Below are 16,549 nucleotides of genomic sequence, written 5' to 3' on the forward strand. Positions count from 1 at the left end.
AGAACCTTTCATGACATTATCTGGTGAAATTTAAGACTCTCTCTTTTCCTCTGCTTTTAATGTTGGATCTAGCTCATCTTCCTTACAATAGAATTTTATATGGTAGGAATATCCACTTCAAACATGACTGAGGTCAAGAGCTGCTCTTCATCCTTTGACTGTAACTAAACTGGGAAGATTTTATGCACATTTGGTATAAATCAGTGTGCACATAACAGTGCACAAAAATCTAATCACCTTCAATAGGCAGCTAAATAATAATGGATAACTGAGACTTGGGTGGCCCCAAGTGCTGCACAGCTGCATCCACTGAATGGGCAACACTGGGTGATGTCCCAAATGCAAACCAGAGGAAAACTTCCTGCTTTACTATGGGGACAATGTCACTGAAGCACCACACTGCTTTTGCTGCCTGAGCAAGCACACAAATGAGAGAACAAATTACATGCAGCTTCTCCCAAAACCCCTGAAAAACATCAGCACGTACTTGAGAGCAAACTAATGGTTTTTAGACTTGCATTTCTGGCACTACCTGGTTTTATTTCCCAGTTCCAAATGTTTCCTAAATTACCTTTATCCCATAGCAGCTGTGTAGAACTGCAAATTTACCCATGCCCATGGAATATTTTCTTTGTGACTGAAAAGATGAAAGTTCTTAAAGAGAAATCTGTATTCTCTGTCCCAATGATTCTTCTTATATCTTGTCAAAATAGAATAATTTGTAGTCCCATTAAAGCTGGTTTCTTTCACTGTCTGCAGCAATGGCTTTTGTACAGCAAGAGATCTATTTATCCAGAGAATCTTAAAAAATGCAGTGATGAGTCAGTCTAATTCTTCATCTCATTCTCCCTCACCAGGCTTTGGAGCTTCTAATTACTGGCAAAGGTTAGCCCTGCCTGTGAAATATGAGGATATGTCATCTCCTTCTCTGGTGGCACTAAACAGGAACTTTAGGACATACTTGCTTTCAGGCTAATTATGAATGTTCCTTTTCACATTCAGGCATAATTTGATCATCAAAGTTCCTGCTTCCAAGCAGAAGTTCAGCATTCTCATGTTGTACAATGAAAAATTGAGCAGACAGATGAATTAGGTAAGGCACTGCTTCAGCAGACTTACTGACTGGTTTCCCAGTACTAAGACCACTTCCAGAGTCTCAGAATTAATATTTCTAAACATAAGAAATATGTCTACTTCACTTGCTTGAAATGCTATAGGCATAAAAGATACTGCTGAAAATAACTGATATTTGATTTGGCAGCTCCTGCCAGGCACTGCACTTCCGAGACCAGTCATACATGTTCTAAATATACCCTCTGATATTTTTTGTGAGATGCTGATTAAATTATGGAAAAGATTTTTCTTTATTACTGTGTTCTCTTTCCTCTCTTTATAAAGTGTGCAAAGGGAACAGAAGCACTATTAACATGAATCAGCCAGCAGCTTTGGATGTGCAGTTCCCATAAGCTCAGAGTGAGTTTCAGGGAAATGTGAGGGGAAATTGGGAGCCTTTCCTAGATCTTGCAGCAAAAAAATCTGCAGTTTCATTGTCTTAATGATGATGACATCCTGGCCTTTCCCACCAGGTGTCACTGCAAAGTCACACAAGAGGATCTGCTGGTGATCACACAAGACGCAGACAAAATGAAGATTAATAAGGCATAGGAGTCATCTCTGAAAAAGTCTTTTTCCCCTCCTCCTCTTGGTTCCTAGCCAAGCAAGAAACACAGCAACACCACTGTGCACTAAGCTCACCAAAGCAGAGTGTTTGTTTTAAAGGATGGCTGTGTAGAGCTCATGCTAAAGAGATTTCAGTGTGTGTTGTGGGAGCTGGGCTGGGGCTTGGCTGCCAGGAGTGGTTCACTCTTGATGTCTGAGGATGAGGAGATGTCCAGATGAGATGTCCCAACCATGGTGTCAGGACAAATTCTGGAATGGGGATTCTCAATTTGAGATGATCTTGAGATTTAGAGACTTCTAAATTTAGAGACTACATCTGATCCCCTGACAGTGACACGAGATAAGGGAGTAACTCACAAACAAGTCTTATTTTGCAACTCACTTCTTACTTTTTAACTCACTTTTTAATGCCATTCTTTCCAAAGGCCCTAATAATCACAGATATGTCCCACAGAACAAGCTGCAGAAGTATTCCTTCATTTTTCTAGTTCCTATTTTGATATCTGAGGACACATGCAGCAAACTCCTCATGTCACACTTCATGCATGGCACAGGACCATATATAGGTGAAAATCCCCCCTTCCTTTCCCCCAGCAGTGGCAGAAGCACACACCACTGTGCCACATCCTTGATATCCAAGCATGCACCTGGAGCATTAGAGCAGGAGTTATCCAGCTTTATGTGAGAACCCAGACTTGCTCAAAGGAGACCACACCAGGAGTTTCTGGCAGTGCAGCCCCGAGGGGGTCCCTGTCCTGCTGAGGGACCCTGACTTACCCTGCTGGGCTGCTCCTGGTCTGCAGCAACATGCCAGCATGGAGGGAAGCCCTCCTGCCCCATTCCCCAGGATTCAGCACCACACAACCCCAAAATCAACAGATTTCCAAACTGCAACACAGGGATGGACATCTCAACCTTCTTTGTCACTCAACAGAATCATGGAGGTGACCTCCATCAGAGATCCTTCTCCACCCCTCCTCACAACAGCTGAACAGCCTTTCCAAGTGCTTGGCAGCAAATTAAGACACTTTAATTACACCATGACAGAATTAACTTCTGTGGAAGAGTGCTCTATAAAAAGCATATAAATGAAATTAATTTTACCTGCAATTTACTTTTTAAATGCACGTTATTTTTAAGATATTACTACTTATATACAGAACATATAAATACTCTTATCTTATTGCTTTGGAAGCCCTTTTTGCTACACCAGCACTTGCTTTAAAATTATCTGTAAGACTTATCATTGGTAAAACATATTCTCAAACCAACAATGATCATACAGCAAACTGAAATAAAACCCACTCTTTGCTGCTGCTATGCATTTAAATGTGTAGCTGATTTCGGTGGTGGAACTTTAAACTCTGTTTTATAGGATATCACTCGATTTTAGTACAAGCATTTATCAGGCACAGCTCTGAGAATGTTAAGTCAGACTATGAAAACATTGTCAGTGCTTTTTTTAGTAATAAATCCCACTCTTAATCTATGCTTTCATGTTACAGTAATCTATGTATCAATCTATAACCTTCCAGCTAAATGCACTAAGTAGATTAAGCTCTGATTGATTTGAAATGTTTTTCACTATATTATCAAAAGTCTACAGATCAGCATAAATACCTCGAAGAAATTTTTTCTCCTTTGGCAGATTTACAAAAGCAGAGCTTAACTTGAATTGAAATGAACTTCTGCATTTTTCCAGGGCAAAAAGCCTGTCAAATATACTCTAGATCAGCTGTGCTTCTGGACTTTGGAAAAAAACCTGTTATTCTTGTAACAAGAGTGACGGCACTGTGAAGAAAATGTCTCCCCAGGCAGCAGACAGCTCCAGAAAGGGCAGGGGGGTATTGCTGTCGGTGTGCTCGTGCTACGTAGATAAAAGTTGTTAAAAGTCATCTTCCCCAACTAGAAAACACCGAGGTTTATTTTCTGTGCTGCATTTGGGGAAAGTGAGAAGCAGGTTGTGAGCTGTCAGTAACCCAGAGAGGAGGCTCTGCTGTCGCTGCCAGGGGTCACAGAACTTCAGCAACAAAAAGAGCATGGGAGGGAAGAGGAGTGTGCTGAGCTCTCTGAGAGCCTGGCTGTCACAGCTCCTCTGCAGACTGTCTGCTGGAGCTGGCTGCACAGATGGAGGGAGATTTCTGCATATGCTCAGCACTCATCCTGGTAGCTCGCTGAGACTGCAGCGCTGCAAACAAACTCAGGTCTGAGCATCCCACCCAGCTCAGCTAAAAACCACAGCAGCAATGGGGGAAGGGCAGAAAAATAGTCTTGAGGTGGCACAGTCCAGTCTTTGCCAAGTTTTCAAGCATTTCCAGTCAGGTAAGTTTGGATTTAAGATGTCGTTCAAGTTTGTTCCACTGAAGATATCCAAGAAAAGGAAAGACTTTGGCAAAACGAAGGTGATAGTGTGTTGGCAGAATATCCCAGGTTAAAGCTCACTGGCAACCACAACTGGGTTCTCTTGGTCCCCACTGAGGAGGTGTCTCTCATTTCTCAGTTGTCCCCATGGAATATCCAGCTTCCTCTGGATCCTGCTCCATCCATCCATGTGTGTGGACAGCTGGCATCTGAGCACTGCAGACCCAACAACTCCATGGCCCCACAGCTTCCAGCACCTGGCACAGGTCCTCAGTCCTGACACAGTGCCAGCCCCACCTCTGTGAGGATTGCACAAGTGATGACAGAGAAGCAGCTCAGCTCACACACTTCAGCTCTGGGTTTGATTTTGGATTCCCATTAGCTGGGAATGTTTAAATCAGGCTTTCCTGTGGGATCTTCTACACCTTGCTTGTGAAATAAGAGAATATTTAGTTCATGATAAACTGTATTAGGAGACAAAGTGACATTTCCAAATCCTAATTTCTTTCAACATCCTCCCAGTGACCAGCAGGTTCAGTGTCCTAATCTGCCTTGTGCCCCACAGGTTACAGAACCTGCCTTGGGATAACCAGCCTGTACTTGATCAAACATTCATTTCTTACCCTAGCACATTAACATAAAGTTAACAAGCAAATTCATTATAGAGGGCAAACCTGAAAGTCAATGTCAGCCAAGAAATTGCCTGAGCAATCCTGTAATTGAATAAAAAATATGTGTCAGCAAAACAAGTGTCATCCTGGGCTTGCTGGTGTGCTCTGAGTTCACGGGCTTGACAAACTCCTCTCAGTGTGGTGCTGTGTGTGAGACTCTGCCAGGAGACCTGATGTACTAAATGATGTTTACCAGCCAAATATGGGCAGTAGTAGTAGGCACATTTGACCTACAGAGTCAAACAACCTGCCCACAACTTCACCAGCAAATTAATAAATGAAGTGAAAGAAAATTAGCATTTGATAACTTCTTAGCCACTTCTCTGGTTACAAAGTGCTTTCACAGCACAAGGAGGACATTTACTTGCAAATATGCTGTATTACAGTAGAAACACAAATTTAAATATAAAAAAATAATAAACCCCTATCAGATTTTCCCACTGATGTGTTTGATGAGTTTGTACACTGATTTATGGGACCAGGAAGTGAAAACAAATTAATTTATTTTAATTCCCTCATTTCTGAGTCCAAGGCCCCAGTCTAGCTGTGATAAAGGCCAATTTAAGTAGTGATTCCTATTTTTATACCAATTAACTGTTAATGGCATTTTGTAACCTATTCTGTTCTATTAAGCCTCAAGAAAACTGGGAGCAGCCAACAGGACACAGTTAATAGATGTATCTGGAAACTTTTTTCTGCAGAGGTAAGAAAACCTTGGGGCTATGCTGGGACCTGTGGGAGAAAATGTGACTTCAGAGGGGAGCTGTGTCACAGGAAAGAGACACTGCCAAGTCCAAAAACCATAATCCCTGTGAAGAGGAGCTGCTGGCAGCAGATTAGTCAGCAACAGAGAGAGGGATACATGATACCTACCTCTTTTATATATATATATATACATATATACATATATATGTGTGTGTATGTATTAAAATTTTTATTCTGATCTCTCAGTTTAAAAGCCTCCATCAAGCCCCAAAAGAACTGGGGGTGGTGAGGATCCTCTCCTAAGCTAATGAGCAGTTGAGATCCAAGCAGCTGCTCACAGACACCTAAATGGCCATTTGCCAGCTGAAAGGATCAAAGAAAAGCAGTGCTCCAGAGATGACCCTCCACCCTGTCAGGCCCATTTTCACAGGAAAGAAGCCAATTACTGGGGTCTGCTTTTAGAAATTTCTGTAGGTGGCAAGATCTGGGCAGCTCCAAGGCCCACCTAGTTCTGTGGAAAACAGCTAATCAAGGAAAATGGTTTCCTCACTTTCTCCTTTAGAACCCCTTTCCCTCCCCATTTCTGTCCTTTTCTGTGATTTGAAAACTGGCACGTCCATGAGTGATTGAAGGTGCCATTAAATAATGAAGCAGTTCTGTTCATTAAAGTCTAGTGATTTATTACCTTTGGACTAAGGGAAAGAAAACAGCCTGAAAACAGAATTCTCACACCATTTCACATTATTTCCAGTCCAGCACATCAGGTAACTGTTAGAACAGCAGGATTTCAGCTCCATGGTCCACCAGTGCCCAGAAATGCAATGCTGGATGTCTGATTCCAGCAAGGTCTGTAATTCTAGAGTGTAACTTAAACTCATAACTAACTGCTGGCCTAAATGTAGTGTCCTACCTTCATAGAGCCAGTCGCTGAGCCCATTGAAAATAACACCTTCCTTTCCTGTGGACACCACTCGGATGGCTTGTTTCCCCACATGGGCACAGTAATAGATGTTATTCTCAAAGATAAATATCTGATTTGAAGGGAAAAAAAAAAAAAGAAAAAGAAAAAGAGAACAGCATTAAGCAGCGGCTCCAGCATAAAGTGTTGCATTTTGCTTTTACAATAATTGGCAGTACAAAATCACATATCACAGTTTTATGGCATTTCCACAGCTTGCTTCCAATGCCACCAGTTAATAGAAAGATGCTAATTTACAACAAACTGAAGCTTTGGTGCTTTGATACAGGTTTTATTTCTCTCACTCCTGTCTTAATTTCAGAAATTGAACAGTTCAGTTAGAGGGCATGAGATGAAGAATGCCATTGCTCAGGTTTTGAGAGTTGTTAGAGCTATTGCTGTGAAATGCTCCTATGAATCAGGCTCTTTATTTATGTGTTTAAATGCTGATCAGGAGGTAAAGCTTTAGCCAGCCAATAATAAAAATATTGTTCCATCAGTCTTTACCACGTGGTTAAATTGTTCTGTGTTCCTCTGTCATTGACAGCACAGTTCCTGTCCCCTCACCCCAAAGTGAAACACATCTTGCTCTAAGTAGAGTCATAGAATCACTTGGTTGTAAAACACCCTTAAAGTCTTTAAGGTCCCTTCCAACCCAAACCATTCCATGACTCTAAGATGACTGAGTCCAAGCATTAAACCAGCACAGCCAAGCCCAGCCTCCTCTCAGGGACTTGTGGAGAGTGATGAGGTCCCTCCTGAGCCTCCTTTTCTCCAGATCCCTCAGCCACTCCTCATCAGATTGGAGCTCCAGACCCTTCCCCAGCTCTGTTCCCCTCTTTGGACATGATCCAAGTCCTCAAAGTCTTGTTTTGAGGGAGCTGAACACAGGATTTGAGGTGCAGCCTCACCAGTGCCCAGCACAGGGGACAATCCCTGCCCTGGTTCTGCTGGCCACACCATTTCTGATCCAAGCCAGGATGCCTTTGGCTCCTTTGGCCACCTGGGCACTCCTGGCTCACGTTCAGCTGCTGTCACCAGCACCCCCTGGTCCTTTCTCACAGGGCCACTTTCCAGCCACTCTGTCCCCAGCCTGGGGTTGTGACCCAAATGCAGGACCCAGCCCTTGGCCCTGCTGAACCTCACACCTCTGGCTCTTTTTGCAGACACCACATTTGCTGATCTCCAGTCACTTGGCCCTCCCCAGTTACCAGGAGTGCTGGTGAGGGGTGGAAAGTGGCTCAGAGAGAACTTCTGCCAGCTCCCTGTACCCCTGGAGGGATCCCATGCAGTCCCACAGATCTGTGTGTCACTAAGAGGTGTGGCAGGTCACTGACCCTTTCACCTCATGGCAGCTTTACTCTGCTCCCCATCCCTGTCTTTACCATATTTTTGAACTCTATTCAAATGAAAAATATGTACTGAACAGGTAAGTTATTTAGACTGAAATGCAAATTGCTAATATAATTTAGTAGACATTTATAGATGGGTTTTTATACATTTGAAAATACTGGAATAAATGTTATGTATCTTTATTGTGATACTAGAAAGCAATTTCTCACATTATGAAAAGACAGTATTGGGAAAAATATTTGCTTTCATCTTCGTTTCACATCCTATTATGGTATATGTTTCACCCAAAGATAAGCTGGAAAGATTCCAGAAGAAAGTATACATCTTAATTTAATTTTGGCAGGAGTTATAGAAGGTTTGCCTAAAAGTAAAAATTATTACTAAGACTGTAGCTTGCTCTTCTTCTTTTTAAACTAGGAAGAGCTTCATTCAATGAATAGATTTGGAAAGTAAAAATACATTGTGGAAGATACTACCTTCTCTTTCCTACCTTGAATTTAATAAACAGAGCAGCCAGATAAGGGATTCCAAGTAAAGAATTTTATGTATTAGCTAATCTGCATATGGGGAGCTTGCTGAAGTTTAAATGTGCATAAAAATTGTGAAGACTAAGCAAAATAAGATCCAAATAAATCCAAATCTCTGTGTCTGAGTACTAAATGTGCTAAGGGGTGCTTGGGTAGAGCTCTTCTGTGGCAGGCAGACAATCAAGTGGATTTATTGAAGTGATGCAACCCTCCCCTTGCCCAGATTATTCCAGCAAAAATAAGGTTTGCAATATTTTGTACTATATTCAATGTTTTATGAGTTCACAGGGAAAATAAAGAAAGTGGATTGACAACCTGTTCCCACCCTTCCCTTTTAAAGTATTGCAATGTTTCCATCTTCACTGTCTGGTCTTTCAAAGCTTCATTGCACTCATCAGGCTGTGTGAGGTATCTGGTAGCTGCAGTGGAAAAATAATATGCTGCTCTGACTTCAAACTGCATCCCAGATAATTGAGAGCCAAACTGCAGCACCTCATGGAGATTTAAAAATTATCCTTCTAACTACAGAGCCTTGTACCCTAAAAATGTCAACCATAATCACAATAAAAGATAACTGAGGCAGCACAAGGAAGATTCCTGTGTAATGTATCTTATAAATTAAGAAAAAGCATTTGGACTTCTGTTATTCATCAAGAAGGAAATGTCTTTGGATTGCCTCACATCCCATGTTAGAAATATATTTGAAGTTATTGTGAGATACCTGTGTAACAATGTTTACTGCTTTGGTTTCATGGCATCAAAGCAGTGCTTTCTATCAAATGATCAGTCCTGTCAGCTAATTAGAGGATAAGAAATTGTAGTAAAGAAAAATAATAAAAATATGTACAGACATCACTTTTACATTACTTTATGCCAGCTTTGCATAGCACTCCTAGACAAATTTAAAATGATGACAGAAGGGCTCAAGCTCAGTTTTATGCCTCTCTGTACAGCAGATAAAGAGCAGAGCATAAATTTCTGGTGTCTTCTCTTTTGGTGTGCATATTAGAGCAAGGCTTTGACCCAGACATTCTTACAACATATGTGCCTTAAACTCCAGCACTGAACACAACTACTGGCATGGAACCCAAGCTGTGCTAGGTCAGGAAGAGACCTGTGCTGAATCCTTTTTCATCATGTCAATGTTCAACAGAGAAAAGAGAAGATATTCTGAAAGAAATAAGAATGGAAACATCCATACATAGATTGAAGAAACAGAAATTGCTAACTCTACAGAAAAAAACAAGGAAGACTTAAGTTCTACAAGATAATGGATGGACACAGAATAAAAGGAAAAATGTATTTTCATCATTTTATTTCTGAAAACAACAGGCAAACCAATGAAATCTAGAATATTTTTCCTAATGAAATCAGAATTAAGATAAGGAATTTCTTGCCACTGAATCTAGGAGAAGAACTTTCTCTCTGCTGGATGTTTTAACAGATGCCCAAAAGATTAAACACTTAACAAAAATAACTGGAACATCTGAGGGGATTAAGAAAAAGTTTGGAGTTTTTCAATTGCATTCACTTAATCCCAGGATAATAAAAATCAATGGAGATTTTGTTGTTGGCTTTATGTGGCTCAGGATGTAACTTTCAGCTCTAACCCCTTTAGCCTCAGGTATCAGCACACCACTAACTCCTGTGGTCTGGGAAGAAATCTCTGCCTGTTTGCAACTGGTGTTAGAATTCATTGCCCCAAACCACTTGAGATCCTGGCATGACAACTAAAACTGGAGAAAAATATATGAGGCTGCTTGGAAGCAAGCCTGAGACAGGAAAGTCAAAGCTTAAGTATCCAGTAAGATAAATTTATACAGTAGGGTAAATATTTGATCTAACAACAAATTAAACTTAATGCACTTCAAACACACAAGAGCCTTAACGACACCGATTGATTCAAGGGTTTATTTAAATTTTTTTTTGCAACTTCTTAAGGGTTTCTAAAATAATAGTCTCTACCAAAATGACCCAGAGTGGTATTCAGCAATTATGCTTCACTAATTACAATATTGGTACTTTTAAATTGATTAATTTATGGATCTTTTCAGGAATATAATAAAAAAAATCTCATTAAGACTTGAAAAGTCACAGTGACCAACTATTTTGAGTAGGTGAACACTACACCTCCTTTTACAGTTGGTCAACTCACCTTCCTTCCAGTCAAAGAGGTGAGTGAAATTCCTACTTCTCCATAGATCAAAAGAAAATAAATCCATGTGCACTAATCTGCATTTTTACTGCTCCTATTTATTTTCCATCTGTAGGGTGGCATTCTAAGTTTAAGTTCACTTTATCCCACAATTTCTAAAGTATAACTTGTCAACTGAATGAGCTGCATCTCTCAAATTTCTCATAAAGTTAATGCCTGGATGCTTATTGATGTAAATTATTAGCACATTGAGGAGTGTGAATGTTTCCTACACATTAAAATTCACCTTTCCACACTAAGGAGAGCCCACAGGATTTATCTGTGAGAGAACAGGGAGCATGGAAAGTTGGCACTTTGACATGGAGAGTTTGAACAACAAGAACAGGCACAAAGTGTTTCCTTGACACTGAGTGCAGGGTTTGGCTGGGGTAGAGTTAATTCCCTTCCCTTCCCACAGGGCTGTGTTTTGCATTTGTGCTGAGCACAGTGTAGATAATACAGAGATATTTTTGTTATTGCTGAGCAGGGCTTACACAGAATTTTCGGCTTTTTGTGCTTTTTTTGTGTTTCCCAGCACCCCAGGGTGGGGGTTCTGGGAAGATGGGAGGAGACACAGCCAGGACAGATGCCCCAAGCTGACCCAAGGGTTATCCCAGACCCTACATGATCAGTATATAAAGTGGGGGAAGAAGAAGGAATAGAGAAACTTTTGGTGTGATGGTGTTTGTCTTCCCAAGTCACTGATACCTGTGATGGGGCCCTGCTCTCCTGGAGGAGGCTGAGCACCTTTAATTAAAGAATTAATTCCTTGTTTTGCTTTGCTTGTGTGCACAGCTTTCCCTTTCCCTATTAAGCTGTCTTTATCTCCACCCATGAGTGCTCTGGGTTTTGCTCTTCTGGTTCTCTCCCTGATCCCACTGGAACAAGCAGCTGTGTGGGGCTTGGCTGCTGGCTGGGGTTAAACCACAAAGCCCTGTTTTAAATTCAAAATCAGTTCAATCTTCCTTTGAGGCTGAAAAAGACCAGGCACAAAAAGGATGACACAGTGAGAGGGGAAATAGAACTACAAATAAAGACACTATTCTCTCCTCATCCAACATGATGTATTTAATTGTTTCTTGGTTTTATTCATTTTTTCTGCTCTCTTGTTGGAAATCCAGTTCACCTGAGAGCATATGCTGAATAATTAAAAAAGAAAGAGAATAATCTTAAAACTTTTTGCACCTCTCAGAAGCACTTGTATTTATTTTGCAGAACCAGTAAATAAAAAAAAAAAATCTATGAAAATTACAGACCTGCCACAAGCTGAGCCCATCAGGGACACTGCTAGTGCATCTGTGAAAATGTATTTATAAAAGAGTAAAAATGCTGGGTTTGTGAGTATGTGAGAGGAGTAAGAAAATGTGAGAAGCATCCTTGCAGACACTGTGGCCAGTGAATGAGGCAGGAGTAGGAAGGGAAAGTGTGGTTATTTTTGCTTTATTTCTCATTTTCACAATTCTCTTACAATTAATAGCAAATTATCAAATTGATTTCCCCAGACAGAGTCTGTTTTTCCCCAATAGCAACTGGAAAGGGATCCCCCTGTCCTTAGCTCCACCCATGAGATTTTCATAGAATTTTCTCCTCCAGGTTCACTGGGGAGGGGAATGGTAGAGCAGCTTGGTGGGCAACCCACCACAATAATCCCACAAGGGGATTGAAAGTCCCTTTAATCACGGATTTTTTTTTTTTTATAAACTTTTCAGCATAAGATACTTAGAATAGTCTGACTCCTGTTCATTTTCTTTTGGTTTCAATGATAGGAATGGTTTGTGCTGAACTGTATATTAACTATCTACATATTTATATGGTGTTATTCAGTACACTGAACAGAAAGTCTCTGGAAAATGCACAGATTTATCTTTCCAATATGCCCAGGAAGTGGAAAAGTATTATGTCTTTATTTATATGCTAAGTAGCTGGCTGAGGTCTGTAACAGAGCCACAGCTTGTAAATGGGGTTTGGAAATGTCAGATCATGGACACAAGGAGTTTTGATTGTGATCAAACCCTTCCTGGAAATGCACATACAGAAAAACCCTCCCTCCTCTCCACCATTTCTAGTGCTCTCTAATTCCACCCAAATATTTTGAATATATCCCTTCTTAAGCTGGTTTTGTTTTTATGCTGCCATATGAAACCTGGAAGCTGAGGACTGTGAAGGTGGAAAGCTGCAAACAGAGATTCCCTGCTCTTTGTTTGATTTAAAACCTACCCAGAACAAGCCTGGGCCTGTCCTTGTCCATGTAGCATCCTCAAGCAGATACAATAAATGTGTTTTCATTTTGTGATATTAAGCATTGTACCAGAAAGGTCTTGGCATTTTGCAGTTACTGCTCTTACACCAACTTCAGCAGAAAAATGTGTGATCAATTCAAAATCAGTTCTAAAGCTTGTTGCTGATTGATTATGCATTATTTAATGAATACTCTGCCAATTTCTTCTTTTGAGACTCATAAAATTCAAACTTTGATGTTCAAATAGCTGTCATTAATGTATTCTGTCATTGGTGTTTTTGCTAATGCACATGATGTGATTACACCAGCTCTTATCAGTTCTTCAAAAAGGGTGATAAGACCATGAACTGCTCCTCACCACTGAGCTTGCATAATAAGGTCTAGTATTTTAATTAGACTTTTCTTGTTGCCATTTAAACATAGTTTGATAGCAGGTGATAAAAAAATACAAGACAAAAAGCTTTAAAATACTTTCATTCTCTCCATCAATTGGTCCATGTTCATAATTTAGGAGACAGATAACAATTATGATGGAGGAGTGAGATAAAAAAAATTTAAATCAATTTTTTTCTTCACAAAATGAAAATGTCATTATTAGGACCAGTTGAATTACACAATTAAACTCTTCCACCCAATCAGAATAATGCAGAGGATCACATCTTATTAAATAATTGACAGAAAAGGCTACAGTTGCAGTTTTTCATACCAGGGTTTGTCTTTTTTCTTAATTCAAAGTAAGAGTCTAACTCCTTAAGACACCAGAGATTTAGAAGACATAGCAGTTTCTGAAGGTGTGCTACAAAAAGGAAAAGCTCAGTTTAATTCAAATTTACCTTGCCCAGAAATAGACAAAGGTAATGTTTACATCAAAGTGAGGACTACACCTGCTCAGAATAATTCTGCAGGGAAGTTTTCAGGAGAGAGAAGCTGAAAAAACCCCAGGGGACCACTACAGGCAGAGAATACAGAAGTGAAGATTGATGCATGTAAGAATCATGCTGATCCATGAACACATCAAAACCAATATTCATGACCTGTCCCTGGGGGTGGGAGACTTGAACACATCTGGTTCCAGTGGTGTAAGAGCTCAGCTGCACAGAAATCAGTGCAATGAAAAGAAATGCAACTGCTTGTGCAAGGGAAACCTCCAGAGCCACTGCAAAAGCCAAACAAAAAAATCTGCTGCCTCCAGTGGCCTTGATTGCATATTTGGGAAAGGAAGTATAGAAGTGTCACAACTAGCAAACCATGCAAATCTCCTTTTAGCCATATAACTTGGAAACTGCCAATATAATTTGTAAAAAATAAACATTAAGAACTTAATTCTGCTCTCATAGCATGTGATCAACAAAGTGAGCAAAAAAAAAAAAATAAAATAAACATTTCCTATCTATGTGGGCAGTGCCCAGAGCTCTAGAACAGAGCCTTAAGGGTTCCCCAGAGAGGATGTGGCTCTCCAGGGCTGAAGGTGACTTCTCTCTGGGGCTGGGGCAGGGGAGCACCTTGTAGGATGTGGAGGAAGGACAGGAGCAGTGGGAGCATCTGTTATCTGCTTTCTGGTCAGGAAGGAGATGTTCCCTTCTTCATATAAATGGAAGAAGCCTCACATTCAAACACCCTGATCCTCATGGGGAACCTTAACCTTTATCTCCTGCAGGATCAACAACACAGAAGGTCTGTGGAGGGATTTTGTCCTGATGAAGGGAGATGCTCTGCTGGACCTCACATTGTCAAGCCAGGAGAAATTGCAGGGCAAGGTGAAAGCTGGGAGCAGCTGATGCTGCACACACCAGGAGGTGATGAAGTTCAGGATCACAAGAGGAAATATGGCAAAAAAAGGGATAAAGCCCTGGAATTCAGGAGAGCAGACTGGCCAATTCAGAAACTTGCTTGGGAGCACCCCACTTGGATTCTTGCTCAGAAAACTCTCTTAGAGTGTTTAAGACCTTCTAGGTTTAAATGTCTTTAGACAATGCAAATTTTTCAAAACTAATACTTGAGTTAAAATCCCACATAATGGATTATAGAAGTAATGGCAGATTTCTATGATACATTGAGACACATTCCCCAAATTTTTCCTTTTAAACTGGGTACATAAGAGATTTTTTTTCTTCTTGATTATCCCAGCTTAAGTCCTTCAGTGCATTAATATTCTTCTCAGATTTCTACAAGTTTTTTTTTAATATTTTTGACATTGCATCGTTACAGATGCTGTGCATTTCCATTTGTATTCTGTGAGCAGCTTAGACCACAACATGCATGGATTCTAATCACACCTACAATCTGCCAAAGTACAGCCAAATAAACAGTTATCACAATTCTGGAGGTTTAAAATATATGCTTCAAGAAGAACGTGCTGTCCTATTTTCTGTTCTTCAGGGAAGAAAAGAGGATTTGTTTCACCTCAACAAAGAGAAAGAACCATGTCTGTCTGTATTTCATTGCCCTGTATTCTAATGGGGTTATTTTAATTTATAACTGCCTTGTTATATAAAAGAATGTAATAGTAAATGTACCATTTAGTATGGAACTCTGCTTCTGCTTTTAAGTTCTGCTTGATGGATTATCGTGTATTCTATAACCTAATATCTCTGATGGTTATGTAGGGCATGACTATAAATTAGATTATTTAATGTGAGATGATACAGTGTTCCATTTAAAATACTTTATTGTGTTATGGAAAGAACACCTGACTAAGAAGAGCACAAAGATTATTTGTGTCAGCATAAAGAAACTGGCAGCTGGGATTTAGGAATCCTGCAGGTGCACATCTGACCTTGGACTGTGAGCCAGTCACTGCAATACTCTGTAATGAGAAGCTTGGTGGTAAAAACACTCCATAGCAATGCCAGCAGGTGAGGAGGAGAGCTAAGAGGATTTTTCATGAAGTTTCCTCATGGCAGCTGCTGGGGAAGGAGAGCAGAGCCACAAGCCAAGGTGGGACAGTCCCCAGTCCCTTGGGTGGCACTGCTCAGTCCTGCTGGTGGCATCCCAATGTCTGGGACCTCACCACACTCTCAGCAATGACTGCTGCTATCTAAAGGTGAAGGTCAATGTTTTCACAGCAGGTTTCTAGAACAGCACTTTCCATAAGCACATATTTCAAAGGCCATCATCCACCAAGAGTGGTCTGTAAGATGCCAAGAACCTCATGCACAGACAAGAAGATAATTTTGGCAGCTAGATCTCTGAAATGGAAACTGCCCTTAACAAAAAGGAGTGGTTCAGTATCCCATAAATATCAACTGAAATTTAAGAAATTTCTGTAAAAGGAGGGAATTACTTTCAGTGGTACTAACCCAATGCTGGAGTATTTTCCTGCTGGGAATATTGTACAGTAGCAGGTGAGGAAATGTGATGACATAAAAAGAAATTCAGTATTTTCATTGTAGAGGAACAAGATAGTGAGTTCCTCTAAGCTAGAAAATCTATGGATATTTGCATTTCTTGTAAGACCACACTCAATTTCCTTGATGCAGACTGTGAATGTCAGTGACATTTAATGCATCAATTCTGTAAGTCCATTTAAAGGTAGGAATCTATTGGTACCTTCTGCTAACTTCACCAGAAAACAAAGTGACATATAAGAAATCACAGAGGAAGCCTGTGGCAGTGTCTCACCCCCAGGGGAAATGCCTGCATCATCCTATGTCTCATATTTGGGTGTAAGGGCAAATACTTTCTGATTTATTGGTGAAACTTCTATGGCAAATAATCAATTTCATATTGTCCTCTGAAATCTTTCATGCCCACAAAAAGGGCAACAACTTATTTCAAATAAAATTACCTACATCTTCCTTCAGTAACATTTATTGCAGCAGCTTCAATTTTCCTAAATATCTTGCTCTTTTGCCACCTGTG

At 40.4% G+C, this 16,549-nt stretch overlaps 1 protein-coding gene across 3 annotated transcripts in view; it reads right to left on the reverse strand.

Moving 5' to 3' along the window:
• DPP6 (dipeptidyl peptidase like 6) overlaps nucleotides 1-16,549 on the reverse strand; it is a 529,059-nt gene that overhangs the window by 73,108 nt on the left and 439,402 nt on the right. For all 3 annotated transcript variants that reach the window (XM_056485082.1, XM_056485079.1, XM_056485080.1), the window contains exon 8: nucleotides 6,328-6,448. In XM_056485082.1, the coding sequence (XP_056341057.1) occupies nucleotides 6,328-6,448 (121 nt within the window). The remainder of the gene's footprint in view (nucleotides 1-6,327; nucleotides 6,449-16,549) is intronic.

Source organism: Oenanthe melanoleuca, chromosome 2, assembly GCF_029582105.1.
Source record: "Oenanthe melanoleuca isolate GR-GAL-2019-014 chromosome 2, OMel1.0, whole genome shotgun sequence".
NCBI classification, from domain to species: Eukaryota; Metazoa; Chordata; class Aves; order Passeriformes; family Muscicapidae; genus Oenanthe; species Oenanthe melanoleuca.